The 14,791-nt window shown below is 44.3% G+C and overlaps 1 protein-coding gene across 2 annotated transcripts; it reads right to left on the bottom strand.

The window, feature by feature from the left end:
• Positions 1–2,029: 2,029 nt before the first annotated feature.
• Positions 2,030–14,501, bottom strand: osgn1 (oxidative stress induced growth inhibitor 1). 2 transcript variants are annotated; one of them, XM_030419835.1, is made up of 8 exons: positions 14,307–14,501; positions 7,689–7,752; positions 5,868–6,004; positions 5,580–5,771; positions 5,043–5,134; positions 4,111–4,310; positions 3,672–4,015; positions 2,030–3,468 (listed from the first exon to the last, which is right to left on the bottom strand). In XM_030419835.1, exons 1-8 carry the CDS (start codon positions 14,400–14,402, stop codon positions 2,896–2,898), a joined length of 1,698 nt encoding a protein of 565 aa, XP_030275695.1. In that variant the 5' UTR covers positions 14,403–14,501; the 3' UTR covers positions 2,030–2,895. The 2 variants fall into 2 exon arrangements, with proteins under 2 accessions (XP_030275695.1, XP_030275696.1); XM_030419836.1 differs by lacking the exon at positions 14,307–14,501 and adding an exon at positions 9,014–9,046.
• Positions 14,502–14,791: the final 290 nt, after the last annotated feature.

Below are 14,791 nucleotides of genomic sequence, written 5' to 3'. Positions count from 1 at the left end.
AGAACTAACATTAAGAATCATTTATATCAAAAGTTAATTGACACCTGCCAGCCAATCAGTATCGAGCATTCAACCAGACTATGGTATAAATGTTGATAAATCACAGGCTTGGCCACTTGAAGCTATTAATATTTCCAAAGTTAGATAAAGTACATCAAACACAGACAAACAAGGTGAGAGAGAGAAACACGACATAATGTGTTTGATGAAAAACTGCCTTTTAATAGAAACCCACAGAGAAATGAATATGGAAAATACAGATTTGACTGCCAAAACTTATTGGACACATGAATCACCTCAGTCATACAAACAGGATAAAAAAAAACATCTATGAACATGTTCATGTAAAACAAGAGACATTCAGATGGAGGCGTTTTGTTTTTTTCTTGCATAAAACAAAATGTATTGCTGTGAATAAAGTGTCTCAAGGCAAAGAGTAAAGCTCACTGTCAGCATCCAGGCAGCAGGTGTCGCATGTAATTACAGAATAAAAAGGCAAAAATGTGTTAATCCTTAGAAAAACATGGTGGGCATCAATTTAGATCATTGATTGGTCATTTTTTTCTTGCTTTTCTTCTCAAATATGGTCGTTTTTCACAGTCCTCTCTGATAATAACCAGGAATTCTAATGTGAATTTATCTGTTAAACCACAAGACAGAATTTAGTTTTTCCTTATTTTTACAGAATTGGTGGATTCATGTGGAAATAAGACGACTGGGGCTTACAAACCAGTGCTGGGAATCTCTTCATTCATTCAGTGTTAATATTTCTGATGTTACAAAAGCAGCAAATTAAACATTTTCAGTGAGAGGAGTTCTAGAAAAAAGTTTTTTCTGAGTTGTTTTTGTTACGTATAAAATCTTTTCATGATCACAGAGATTTACAAAGATATCAGGTAGGTACAGTTGCCGTGACGTGACCAAAAGTCTCATTAACATAGAAAAATAAAAGCACCATAGAGTCACAAACCCCGTAATATACATCAGTAGAAAATGACATAAACAAAAGAAGCAAGAATCGACTTTCAACTAGATTTGTGGAAACAGAAACTGTTACAGTGTAGTGTAGCAACATGTAGCAGAAGACCGCACACGGTGAAATACATCTTTAACAACAGAAACATCTTAATTACGCTCTTCGTACATTGTTGAAAAGTGCGAGGCCGAGGCAACGTGTCTCAGTTTTTTTTGGTCGCGCGTGATGCTGACTGGTTTAAACGGGAAGTTACTGTAGTGATCAGGGCGCTCCGAGTGATACGGATCACGTCCTATACCTTCAACTGCAGCGTGTAAATAACTGGAGCCGGACGTAAGCTGAGATTCAAACACGTTTATGAAGTGCAACCCTGATTCCAACAACAGTTGTGATGCTGTGTTGGACATAAATAAAACAATGTGATCGTCTGACAGTTGTCTTCTTTGAGTTTGTTAATTTTTGCTTGATGTGAATTTGATTGTGAAACAGGTAAACAGATGACAGATGAAAAAATGTTGTCAGGTAAATTTTTCCTGGTTAATTATCTACCTGCCTCTCAGGGCTTTTCGTAGATCTACGATCCGAAGTTTCCTTAATTTAGTGACATCTTGTAGAAAGTCACTTTGCCCATCGTGCTCAGATTATGAAAAACAAGTAATATATAGAGATCCTACATATTTAAAGAGCATTTTTACCCAATAAAAAATGAAACAATAGTTATTTTTATCATCGCTTTCTTTCCTTTGTTATCTTCTTTTTAATAGAAACCAGTGGCGGTTCTAGACCAGTTTTAATAGGGGGGCCAGGTTGGGGGTGGCTTTTTTGGGGGGGGCAAATACATGCTGGGTAAATAAGATAAATCCCTCATTCAGACAAAACAGTTTTTACAATTTCAGCAATTTTGATTGGGTAGTAAACTGCTGAGACACTTTATATCTGCCTTTGTCATTTTATTATTGATGCAGACTCCCTGTTAGGGGGGCCACAGGGGGGTCCGGACTCAGAGTTAAGGGGGCACTGGCCCCTGTTGGCCCCCCTAGAACTGCCCCTGCTAGAAACATCTGCCGGGCCAAGTTTGACCCACGGGCCACACTTTAGGCAGCCCTGGTATAAAGCATATTACCACATATGCTCAGAAAACAATTTGTAAAACTGTTTTAGCAAAATAAAGTTTGTTTGTGAATATTTGCTTTCTGATTTCACACCCGTTTTGCACAGCGTCCCATCTGTTTCAGAATCAGGGTTGTCATTTGGAAACGCGGTATTTAGCATAAACTTGGTACTTGCCGGTTGCCCATCACACACTAAAACGTCAAAACCAACATAATGATTTAAACTTATAACAGACATAAGTGTCACCAGTACATTATCATAAACTGCCTTACAGATAATGACAAATATGTGGAAAATATATTTTTGAGGTCATTTTTTTTTTTTATAAAGAGCGTCGCTGTTGCATCGTTTGACCACCAGGGGGCGCTGACGAGAAGCTCCAGGTGAAAAACGTCACAACACAAAGTCATTACTGCATCCACAAACAGCTTCCAGTTGGTAAACATGTACATCAGGACCTTTGTATGAAACCCACGTCTTCTCCATCACCTTCTGCATCACAGCGTCTTCCTCATTCTCCCTCCATCTCTCCAACTTACATATGACCGACCTGTATTTCTGCAGGATTTCGCCAACACGACCGTCGACATTGAGCTGCGCATCACATCAGATCTGCAGCAGATCTAACAAGATATCAGGCGCGTTCAAACCAGTGCAAGTCCGGGCGTAGCAGCGCGTTTGATTTCCCTACTCTGTGATTTCTGGATGACCTGTGGCTTTTTGATTGCAGCAGTTCCTGTTTTGTCTGGATCCATAGCTTGGATCAGATTGGAGTTTGCTTCAGTCCACTCCCAGGAAAAAACCTGCTACGAATCCAGAACACAAACCTCTGCTCGTGCCTGTCTGTCCTCCCACCTGTCCATTAACCCTTCAATGGTTAAATCCCCTTCTTCTCTTCCGCTCTCCTCCCTCTGTTTCTTGGCGATGTTGCTCGCGATAGCCAGCGCTCCTCCCTTCAGGAACCTGACAAAGTTCTCGCCCACTAATGGCCCCATGGCGTACATGCCCGGCCCGCCCGCCGCGACCACGCTGTTCGTGAATGGGTCGACCTCGATCGGGTTCCTCCGGCAGGTGATGGTCTCGTTTTGGTAGATGCCAAGTGGACGACCATTGTTCTCCAGAAAGGAGAGGTTGGGGTGGGCGCCGATCAGAACAAGTGCCTTGGAGACCTGGACCACCGTCCGCTGGCCGGACTCTGACTCCAGGATGCACTTCTTGTCGGGCCGGAACGCCACGACCCGGTGGCGCGGGAAGCTCAGGTAACCTGTGTAGGAGGACGGGGAAGGAGAGGAGGAGGTGGAGTTGTCGTTGAGGTTCTGAGCCTGGTCCTGTGCTGGAGCGCTCGGCCGCTGCTGCTGCTGAGTCATCATCTGGTGAACCTGGAGGCGGGACGGGAAAGAGCAGCTGAGATTAAGTGATTGGTCCTTAAATAAATGTGTGATTTATCAAGCATGTGGCCTCAACTCAAGGTTGTTTAAAGACAGGGAAGTTTAAATGTTTCTCGTTTCTTAAATTCCGCTGCAAACATTGCAACGTCTTTGAGTTATCAGCAGCTTCAGGTGTCACTCTCTCCTCTGCTCACCTTGTGGTACTCTGGGTAGAGCAGCTTGGGCAGCTGGTTGAAGATGAGGCCGGGGTCGGTGACTGAGCGTCTGAAGGCGTGGTAGACGGGCGTGTTGAGATGGTGGGCCGCCAGAACCGCATCGGCCGCCGTCAGCCCCGCCCCCACCACCAGCACGGGGTCCGACGACTGGTCGAGCTCGCCGCGAGAGATGGCCGCCTCCAGCTCCCAGAACGAGTGGCAGACGAACGGCAGGGACTCGCCCTCCACGCCCAGCCTGGCCGGGATGTCGTGGGTCCCCGTTGCCAACACCACATTGTGGGCCAGAAGAGAGAAAGGCACCTCCTCTGAAACAGAGGAACCATCTAGAAAGAGGAAGGAAGCGGGAGGTGAGAATGAGGAAGTCTTTTGATTTTAAAACAATGTGCTGAAACGCTAATCAGAGTTTTATCCACTGTACCTGCCAGCTCTTCTCCCTCTCTGCGCTGCAGTCCCGTCACCCTCCAGCAGGGCGGCGACCCGTCTGGGCTGCCAGGCTGTCTGGTCACCGAGGTGACGGTGGTTCCGCAGGCGAAGCTCTGCTCCAGGGACATCTGGGAAACGTAGTGTTGATAGTAGGAGGCGATCTCTGCTGGCGTGGCTCGGTCGTTTCGTACGTTCCTGTAATACCGAAACAACAAAAATGTTTGTTTGTCATATTCGCTATAATTTAACAGGGAAAAAGTCAAATTCAAATCAGTTGCTATGGTGACAAATTGTCATTTTATGTGAGGTGAGTGGGGATCAGTTCTGTTGGACTCATTTGATAAACAAATTACGGAGAGAGCATCACATGAACACACATCCTCGTCTCCGCGGCCCCAAAGTCACTTTGACATGAGTCCAAGTTAAAGTTGTTTTGGAACATATTACTTCTTGTTTGACAGAATAAGGTTGTTTAGGTATCAGTGCACACGCTTTGTTAACAACTTGGTTCAGGCTGGAAGTGAGCAAACTAGTTTTGAGTTTGTTTAGGTAACTTGTATGTCCACATTGTCAGCTAGCTCGCAGCGTTTTGCTCAGGTTGACAGCTAACAACTTTGTACAGGTTTGTAGCTAATAACATCTCTTTATTAAGGTTTTACTAGTCAAAAACACACCACAAGTATCAGCTCAGTAGTGTTGCTGATCAGCTGACCAAACAGAAGCTAGCTAATGACCAAAACAAAAGGGTGAAAGGTTAAAAGCGAGCTGTCAACATGGAAAAAGCTCTCAGAGAGAACAAAGACAAACTCACACTGCACTTCAGCTAGCTGCTGTTTGGCTTGAAAAGTCCTACATCTGTTTTATGAACCCTGTTGTGTGTTTAAAACAAATACAGAGTGCTTATTGCTCCCTGTGGACACACCGTACCTGCGTTTCTCTCTCATCCAGTCCTTCAGTTTGAGGCCGGGAAGCTCCATCCAGTTAGCGAGGCTCAGAGTTAGCATGGAGCCCTCCATAGCCTGAGAACAACACACACACACACACAACACACAACATTTAAATCACTCAGCTGTATTGATCCACTGTATAGTTTCAGCAGTTTCTGTGTCGGACTGAATTAAACTCTCGTATCATGTGAACGTCTCGTCTGTGTGCAAATAAGCAGCTGACAAAGGGAACAAAGCTTGTTTGCATACATCAGCACAGCGTCTGCCAGGTGAAACAGATCCTGTTGTGCAGTGAGTGTTTGCATGTCTGGACATGTTAAGAATGCTAAATATAATACTTTAAGATATTACAGCCAATTAAAAAAGGATAATCTTCAGTCCAACTGTTTATATCATCCCTGTTCAGTGAGCATGTGGGTTAATACTGCTCCAATCAACACGGTGGTCAGTAATGAGACATTAAAAACATCTAAAGACGATTTCAATATCAATAATCAGTCAGTAAATATCTGCGTACATGCCAGGCTCCTCCAGGCGGACCCTTCCCCAGCACCAGGTGAGGGATGGCGCGCTCCGGCTCGTATCGCCACTCCAGCGGAGACGTGTGGTCCAATCCGAAGTCACTGTCGGGGAGCAGCAGCGAATCAAAGAGCACGGCCACGGGATTGGACGACCGGCCCTCCAACCCCTCGCACAGATACTCCAGATCCTGGAGAGAGAGAGAGAGGCAGAGAGACGCTGTCAGAACTTTCTTTGAGCTGATGAAGCTTCATTTACTGTTCCTGCGTTTGTGTGGGAGAGTTACCTGCTCCAGCAGCGACAGGTGAGGCTGCTCCCTCAGCTTGCTGTTCAGCAGGGGGTTAGGGTGAGACGCCTCAGGTGACAGGTAGGGGGTGTAACCTGACAGCAGGTATGACAGACAGATGCCTGAGGGGCCGTTACCTGAGGAAACACAGAGAGAGAGAGAGAGAGAGGTGAATCCAGTTCAAGTGTCAGGTTGTTAGAGCCGAGCGATGCGATTGGCTCGTGGCAGCAGTGCGATTTGCGTATCAGCTTGTTGCCACGGCTACAGGTGCAGCGATCAGGAGGTCAGTTTGTTGTCTCGCAGGCAGAAAACAAGCAGTAAAAACCACGTCGTCACCGAGGAGCCGCGCTGTAAAAGTCATCGTGCAGCTGCAGCATGACTCGGCAAGTTCGACCGCTTCACGCCGACCTGCGCGACGAGCCAAACCGGTGACATCAGCGCTCTGAGCCGAGGCCAAAGGCAAACAGTAAAACTCCTGACATCCCAGCTCACCGTGACTCAACAATCTCACTCTTAGTTTTAGGAAGTGAAGGTTTTTACCACAAAATAGATCCTGACGTCAGGACAAACACACTGCGAAGAAGAAGTGAACTAACTTTAATTAAAGACTGTAAAAAAATGAAATCATTCATAAACTGGTGAGACAACCAGGGCTGCGGCTAATGATTACTTTCATATTTATCTTGATAAATTAGTTTCTGATCTATAAAACAGGGACAGACTGACGGAAGATCATCAGGGACGATATTCAGCCTTTTTCAGCATCAATTACTCTTAGTCTTTGCTCATAATATTACATAATTACTCTAAATAGTCGAATAATCTGAATCTGCAAAGTAACTTGTCACTAAATTGATTAAATAAATGTAGTGGAGAGGAAATACTCATGTAAAGCGCCTCAAAATTGTACTTCTGACTAAAGGTTTTTCACTTTTACCGCAATTAACAGTTCTAAATATCAGTTATTGATCTGCTTTACTTCTTATAATCATTATCTGCCCTGAAAAGGCCACGTATCTGTCGACCGCTGCTAATAAATGTTATAAAAAGATGATAAATGTCCATCAGTGTTCCCCGAAGATCTAAGATGACGCCCTCAAATGTCCACAAACTAAATAAACCATTAAAAATTCAAATTTAAGAAGCTGTAATAAGAGATTTTGACTGTTTTGCTTTTAACAAAATGACACAAATGGACAAACCGATGATCAAAACTAACAAATCGGTTCGTAGCTGCAGCTCTAAACCCGACTGCTGCAGTCTGAGCTGAGTTTTCGGTGTCAACACACGCTTCTAATAAAGAAACAAACATGTTGAATGCACTTCGAACACACAACACAAGCTTCCCCACATCCTGCTGCGGCTGATGCAAACACGTCCTGAGGTTACGAGGTTGAAGACTCTAACAAAATAATTCCTCTCACAGCTGAGTAAACAAACTCCTGTGCACAAACGTCTTCAGCACATTTTGGCAAAAATCCTAAAAAAATCCATTCTTCAACTTCCAACTCTCTTCCAGCAATCCAGCTGCGCTCGAGGTTGTTGATCTGCCTGTAATGTGTGTGGAGTTGACGCGGTGGTAAAGCTGAGAGCTGGAACAATCTGAACTGCTGGGGGTTAACCGGTGCGTTCAGGTGTCTTGTGAGAAGGTGGGAAAGAAAAGGCCCAACGAGGAATGTGGCGTTTCGAGTGATCGTGACACGAGCAAATCTGGCCGCTTCTCCTCTGAGGTTTCCTAATGGTAGGGTCGAAACGACAAAATGCAAGTGTGTGTGTGTGTGTGTGTGTGTGTGTGTGTGTGTGTGTGTGTGTGTGTCTTACCGATGATCACCACCGGCAAAATCTCCCCAGAGATAATTTCTTTATCGTGAAGATCCATTTTGACCTTGGAGAGAAAAACAATGCCATTATTATCATCATCATCATCATCATCATCATCATCATTATTATTATTATTATTAATACTGTCAGTATTCCAAAAACAGCATCATCATCATCACTGTTATCTAACACGGAGAAAGTAGAGTGAGGGTGATTTGGTTAATCATTCACAACGTCAGCAGTCACAATGGCCGGTCAGTATATTTCCACTGACCTCTGACACACACAAACACACACACACGCACACACACACACACACACACACACACACACTTCCTCTGTCTGACCACATAGTTGAACATGGCAACCCAACAATGACACCCAGATATGGCGGCTTGACACACACTTAAAGCCACGTATGAAGTGTGTGTGAGCGTCTAAATCAACACAGATGAAAGAAGGAACAACTCTTACTATACTAACTGGCCTCGTGTGCAAAATAATTAGCATTTCTTCCTGAGTTTAGACAATAAATATGTTTAAAACCCCGAATTTCTTTAAGAAACTACAAACGTGACTGACAGCTCGCAGACTCACAGGATTTACACAAGCCGGGTATCTTATCACAGGATGCCTACAGCTCGAGGGCACGCTGGCAGCAGCCAGTCAGATCAAATGTCACTACAGCAGGCATGTGCACAATCAAGAACACCTCCTCGAGGTGCCAATTAAAAACCCGTGCATGTATCAGAGAGGATCAGCCGCCGGAGGAAACGCTCGGCTGATCCCGCAGCGAGTATCTGCACGTCTGCTGGAGTAAAAGACTGTCTGGAGACGTTTTTACACCTTGTTCTCAGAAATAAAATGCTCTTTTTTTATGACTACAGCAAAAAGCAAAGGCGAAGCTCTAAATGTTAAAGGTTAACGGAACTTCAGAGACTAAAGCGAGGAAGTATTTCCTCCAAAAGGAGTCAGAACCGACGCCAACGACGAGTGGAAATCTTTACATTTTTTAAATTGTCTCGTGCGACGCCGACAGTTTCCACTTAAAGCTCATTGTTCAGTTTCTCCAGCGCCGACACAAACGCTCTCTGTCTCGCCTCCGACATATTCAAACCCAGCTGGATGTGACAGGTTGTGAGGGGTGTCCGGGCGGCGGGGAGAGGTCCGAAAAACTCCATAAAGGAGCGAAACATAATATGGATCATGATGTCGTCGATGACCTCACACACACACACACACACACACACACACTGCAGCAGAGAGGGGCGGTGGTGTGTAGCGGTGGGTGTCGGCTGCTTTTAAATCTGCTGCGTCATGCTTACCGGGCAGAAAGGAGAGTCATGAGTGAAAGAGCAGAGACGAGGAGGAGGACGAGGAGGAGGACGAGGGGTGAAAAAAAAAAAAAGGAACGAAAGACCCAGAACGAGGGAGAAAAAAAGAGAAGTTGGGAGATAAAGGGAGGTTACATAAGGCCAGGGCAGAGCTGGCGCTGGGCCCAGACCCGAGTGTGTTTCAAGGGTTTACTGAAGAGCCCACACACACACACACACACACACACACACACACACACACACACACACACACTGTACATATGACTACGTGCAGCCCTACTGGCCCATTTCTCCTCGTGGTCCTGACGTGACCGGATAAAAGTTTTTCCTTCTGTTTTTTCTTCTCTTCTTGGCCGACACATGTAGAGAGCTGCAGGTCGGCCAAGAAAAGGTGACTCACCCCTGATTTACAGTACAGAACCAAAGTGATCCGAGTGAGAGCAGCCCATTGTTCTTTGTGTTTAACACACACACGCACACACACACACACACGCACTGCTTTTAACTTGCAGATCTGTGTGTGTGTGTGCGCTCAGGCTGCACCTTCTCAGAAATAACGAATGTGAACAAGTCCAGACATTTTCACCACATAACTTAAAACGCTTCATTTGGAAAAGAATCAATCAGAATGAATCTTTAATTCGGACTTCACGATGTGACGTCAGACAGAAGCCTGTAGATTGATCGTCTAAAGTGTGTGCAGGATGTGTTTGATCCTTGTGTTGCGCTGAGATGTTACACATGGGAGATGTGGAAACGACATATTGTGCAGCCCTGAAGTGTGTGTGTGTGTGTGTCACATCAAAATGTGGTCCTGCAGAAACGTATCTTAGTTCAGACGACAGCAGAACAAGTTTTTTTTCAGCAGTTTTGTTGCTTGAATACTTTTCTTTGGATCCCCTTTGTTTGAAACGGTATGATATCAACAGTACCAAAGCTTTACAGGCTGATCTACAATCAGATTTTCAACCCGAGGATGAATTTACATGTTATTTACATTATTGCAAATGTGTTACGTGTGTGTTCAGTGTTTTTTTCTGTGCAGGTCGTCAGCTCGAAGCCTCAGGATGCAACTGTTCTGGTCGCACATGAGCCAAAAAATGTAGTATGTATACATGTATGTCAAGCATTTTTCACTTTTATATAAATTAATGTTTTTTTGTAATACCCCAATAATACTTGCTACTTATTTATTAATTTGAGTTTCTCGCAGACTTTCGCTTACCCCAATTTCTTGTGTGTTTGCTACGAATCAAACGAGGACAAACATTCACCTGCACCTTTATTCCTGTTTACAATCATTTTAAGAATTATGTTATTGGGTGCATCTAAATGATCAGTCTAATATAAAGTCTAAAGTCAGTCTGGAGTCTTGTGGTTTTAAAAAAAAGGATCCGAACTTCAGCAAAAATTAGTTTAGAAACGCCGTCTGCTGACATGAACATCAGCCGACTGTGATGGTTCGTTTGTTTCACTTCTCTCGTGTCGTGACTTCGATGACACATCGGCGTGGCGTCTCAGCCGGCGTGATCCCATCGCCAGATTACTTTCCTCCAGTTGATTTAAAAAAAAACAGCGTCATTTAGCCGCGTTTGTTTTGAATCAAACACGGGCTGGAAATCAAACATTCGCCGTCGTCTAATTTTCCTCCTCGTTTACTGGAAACAGTTCCTGGAAGCGTTCTCGAGGCTCGGACGGCGTTTACTGTAAACGCTGTTTCTTCTGGCGGCGGGAGGAAAAAATAAAACGGAATCGAGCTCACGATGTTTTGGGGTGAAACTGACGAGCCAGATGTTTTTTAAGGTTTGTAGATTGTGAATCAAGACAACCTGCAGGATGAGACTGCAAGAAAAGAAGAATATAAAGCTGATATCTGCATGTTTTGATGTCAGAGGGGAAATATCTTTAGATTATTTAACGTCAGGCGCTTTAATAATGTACCAACAGCGCCAAATGAAACCTCAGCTGGCTTCTTTAAACTGAACTGATGTTATTAAGTTGTGAATCCTCCTGTGTTTACCGTCACCTGCTCTCTTCTGTTGACATTTCATCACCTGACAGACACTCGGGTATTTTCTCAGCACAGTCAGAAAGATGAAACCACATCTGGCTGATCGAGCCGTCGGACAGGTTTCGTCTCCTCAGACGTGATGGTGCAACGTGATTTTACACCCCAAACAACGATTCGTGGTTTATTTGCAGCATCAACACAGCAGCAGGATCTCTCGTTAACCGCCAGTGACACTTCATCCCTCGACCACACGATGAACTTATTAACGACGCGGCGCGACGACGTGACGCAGCACTTCTTCTGTGCAATCACTTTGTTATGCAAGCCTCAATCATCACCAACAATCATAAACACTCATTATGTTTTGGCTTCCTGTGATGATGATGTGCGTCGTGTTTTGAATCTGATTCCTCGCACTCGCATTTCGCGCATAGTTAAAGCGAACAGATAAAGACTCTGAGACTTGATGTGTGCAAATGTACATCTCTTCTCAGAAATACCTGCTGGGTGTGACGACAGTGAAGCTGCCGCCGTGTCAGAGTTTAACTGCACAATTAGTGCGGCCAAATTAATTCACAGATGAACTTTATTTACTGAGAGTTTCGTCTCTTTTTTGGCAACTAAATTACTCAAAATACGAGTGTAGGGATTTTAAAAAAGGTACAGAAAGAACAATCACACCAGATGAACTCTAAAAAACTAAAGATGCACGCTGCAGAAGATCTTTGCTGGATTATTAACACGATATTAATGTTTCTACTGTTAACATTGCAATATTCTGATGACCTTTGAAGATATATCAGCCTAATAACATATTTTCTGTCGATTACTTTGATTCGTGGTTTATAAAAGAATAATAATACTTTGAGTTTGTCGCTCCAACGCTCTAAAAACAAACTGACAACGTGATGACGCTGTTTCGTTATCGGGCCTTCGTCGTACATATTTAGATTTTAATCTCATTTTCTTGTTGCACGAGCTCTTAAATGAAGAATAACTTTTACCTGCATCACAATAATTTACTTGAAGTGTTGAGACGTCCAATTTAAATACATTATTGTTGGGTGCTCCTGACCTCCCTCACTCCTCCACCGCTGACCCTTACCTTCCGTCTGACCTCTTCCATTCTGTAAGGAGGCGTTTATAATCCTCCAGACGATCTCTGCTCGTCTTCTTACATCACGCACTGTAACGCTGCTCTGACTCCGTCTCTCTAACGACCTGCCGACGCTTCAGAAATGCTCCATATGGCACCTGAACCGAGGCCGGCGGCCCATCTGCCACCTGCAGCGACCAGACGGCTAATGAGATTTTAATAATCAGCCCGCTGAACGGAGAACTCGCCTGCAGCCGTCTGAGGATGCAGACGAGAGAACTGACGCCTGATAAACACGAGTGTGGTGGGACGTTCTCGATTAATCGATCAGCTGTCTGATCAATACAATCTGATTACATGATGAAAAATGTCCTTAAACGATGTCTTCAAATGTCTCATTTCAACCACGATCCAAACGCAGCCAGTTCACCGTCACAGAGGAGCAGAGAAACAGGAAATATGCTGGAATCAAATAATTTCTTATCTTTTAATCTTAATATCAACTCAAACTGTTTGTGAGTAATCAATCGGTCATATCATTTATCAATCAAGACAGAAATCCTGATGAAATAATGTAAATATTCAGATTCTGAGCTTGAATTTCATCTCCAAAACTACACAGTGGTAATCCAAAAGAAACGGAAAGTAATCAAGTTACATCACTTTAATAATGTGATACCTGGGTGAGGTCGCTGCCTGTTATCTGATCAATAACTCGTCACAATCAACAGCCGATAGACACGAAGTAATCTGCAAAGTAACTAATTACTAAATGTATCAGAGGAAGTAAAAAGCAGCAGAAAATGGAAATACTCAAATAAAAGTACTTTTATATTGTATCCCAAATATCAGTTTCATTGATTTCTAATAAACTGTATCGGCTCTGAAGAAGCTGTATTGATCTACCACTACACACACACACACACGCACACACACACACTCACACACACACACACTCACACACACACACACACACACACACACACACCACACACACACACACACACAGAGGAGGGTTACATAACGAGTACTGTAATGTATGCATACTGTGGTGCTGATACTGTAGGATGCAGTACTTTTACTTGTAATAGATTACTTTACACTGTAGTAATGCTACTTTTACTACAGTTTAATATCTGAATACTTCTTCCAGCTCGTCTTCAGTCACACAGTCACCAGGTTAAAGGTTAAAGGTGCATTACGTAGGTTTGGGCAAAGATGACCTCATTAATATTGTAAATCTTACTTTTGTTTGGTGAGGTAATCCAGAAGTAGTTACATTACTTTAATTTTGTGTAAGTTGGAAGATTACTTCAGAAGATTACATCACTGACATTAAATGCATCAATTATAAAAATCAGAAGTATGATTCAGAGGAGGGTTACATAAAGAGCACTGTAATGAGTAGAATGCAGTACTTTTACTTGTAACAGATTACTTTACACTGTAGTAACGCTACTTTTACTGCAGTTACATATCTAACAACTTCTCCCAGCCCTCATTTAAATTGTAAATATTAATAACTACATAGTGACTCATTAAGTTGCACATGTCTGGTATGGAGGTAATCCAAAAGTAACGCAAAGTAATCAAATTACACCACTCAAACATTGTGATACTTTCTTTTTGCAGGTAATGCATTTTTAATGTAATCCTCTCAGCTCCAGTTACATTACATCACTGACAGTAATGCATACGTCATTATAATCAGACATATGAATCAGAGGAGGATTACATAATCGGACCTGCTGAGCAGTGAGAGTGGTGCTGATGTCACTTCAGAGTGCAGTACTTTAACTTGTAATAGAGTACTCTGCAGTGCAGTAACGCTACTTTTACTGCAGTAGACTGTCTGAGTACTTGTTCCAGCCCGCCTGCAGTCAGTCACGCAGACACCGCGCTGAGTCCCGCAGCCTGTCTGCGTGCAGCCGTCTGTCACGCAGCGTGCGGGGCCGACCCTCCCACCCTCCCCGCCGGCTCGGTCGGTGGACCGAATGAGTCACATCTGTTCGGTGTGAGCGGACCGAGCTGCACCGTTCACGCGCACACTCTCACCTCCCGCACTAACCGGCATTAACACCGCACTGACTCATCTGAGAGCCCCTCCGACCCTCGCGCACTCTCCCGCATGCGCCTCACGCAGCTCTTGTCTGGATTACAAGATGAAGGTTACTCACAGTTCTGCGGGAGTCGGCGGGGATGCGGTTCCGTGAGTCGTCCTGCGGGGACAGAATCTCGATGCGTGTCTCGTGTGTCCTCCTGCCGCCTCTCATTCACTCATCCGACCGCTTTGTCTCTTGTTCTTTTATCCGCTTTCTTCCGCACATGTGCAGCTCAGACCTCCAGCTGCCGCTCAGTGCTGCACGCGCACATTATATTGAGAGTGAGGAGTTGTCGTCATGGTACAAAGCCCCTCCCTCGATCTCGCGGGATCTTCCCCCTCTCCGCCATGATGGCAGGATGCCGCCGGCAAAACACGATTGTTTACGTGTGTTCTTAACTCTGTAGTAGAGGAGGTTTTTACAATTCCGCACTGTTTTACCATGCCTGGTAGTCACTGCTGCGTTAAAAACTGCTTCAGTATTGCCTCTGCATTTACCCTCGGGTACGTTCTCTAAAAATGTCTTTTTGTCAGTACAACGCTGTTTTCACCACCTGGAGG

Source organism: Sparus aurata, chromosome 6 (genome assembly GCF_900880675.1).
Source record: "Sparus aurata chromosome 6, fSpaAur1.1, whole genome shotgun sequence".
Taxonomy (NCBI): domain Eukaryota; kingdom Metazoa; phylum Chordata; class Actinopteri; order Spariformes; family Sparidae; genus Sparus; species Sparus aurata.
This window is presented reverse-complemented; position numbering and strand designations above follow the sequence as displayed.

Excerpts from the sequence above, each read along its gene's own strand:
- osgn1 (XM_030419835.1), bottom strand. The coding sequence starts at position 14,402 with ATGAGAGGCGGCAGGAGGACACACGAGACACGCATCGAGATTCTGTCC. Across the intron at positions 6,005-7,688 it reads TTTGCCGGTGGTGATCATCG|GTAACGGCCCCTCAGGCATC; the intron begins GTAAGACACACA and ends GTGTTTCCTCAG. Across the intron at positions 4,311-5,042 it reads TGGATGAGAGAGAAACGCAG|GAACGTACGAAACGACCGAG; the intron begins GTACGGTGTGTC and ends TCGGTATTACAG.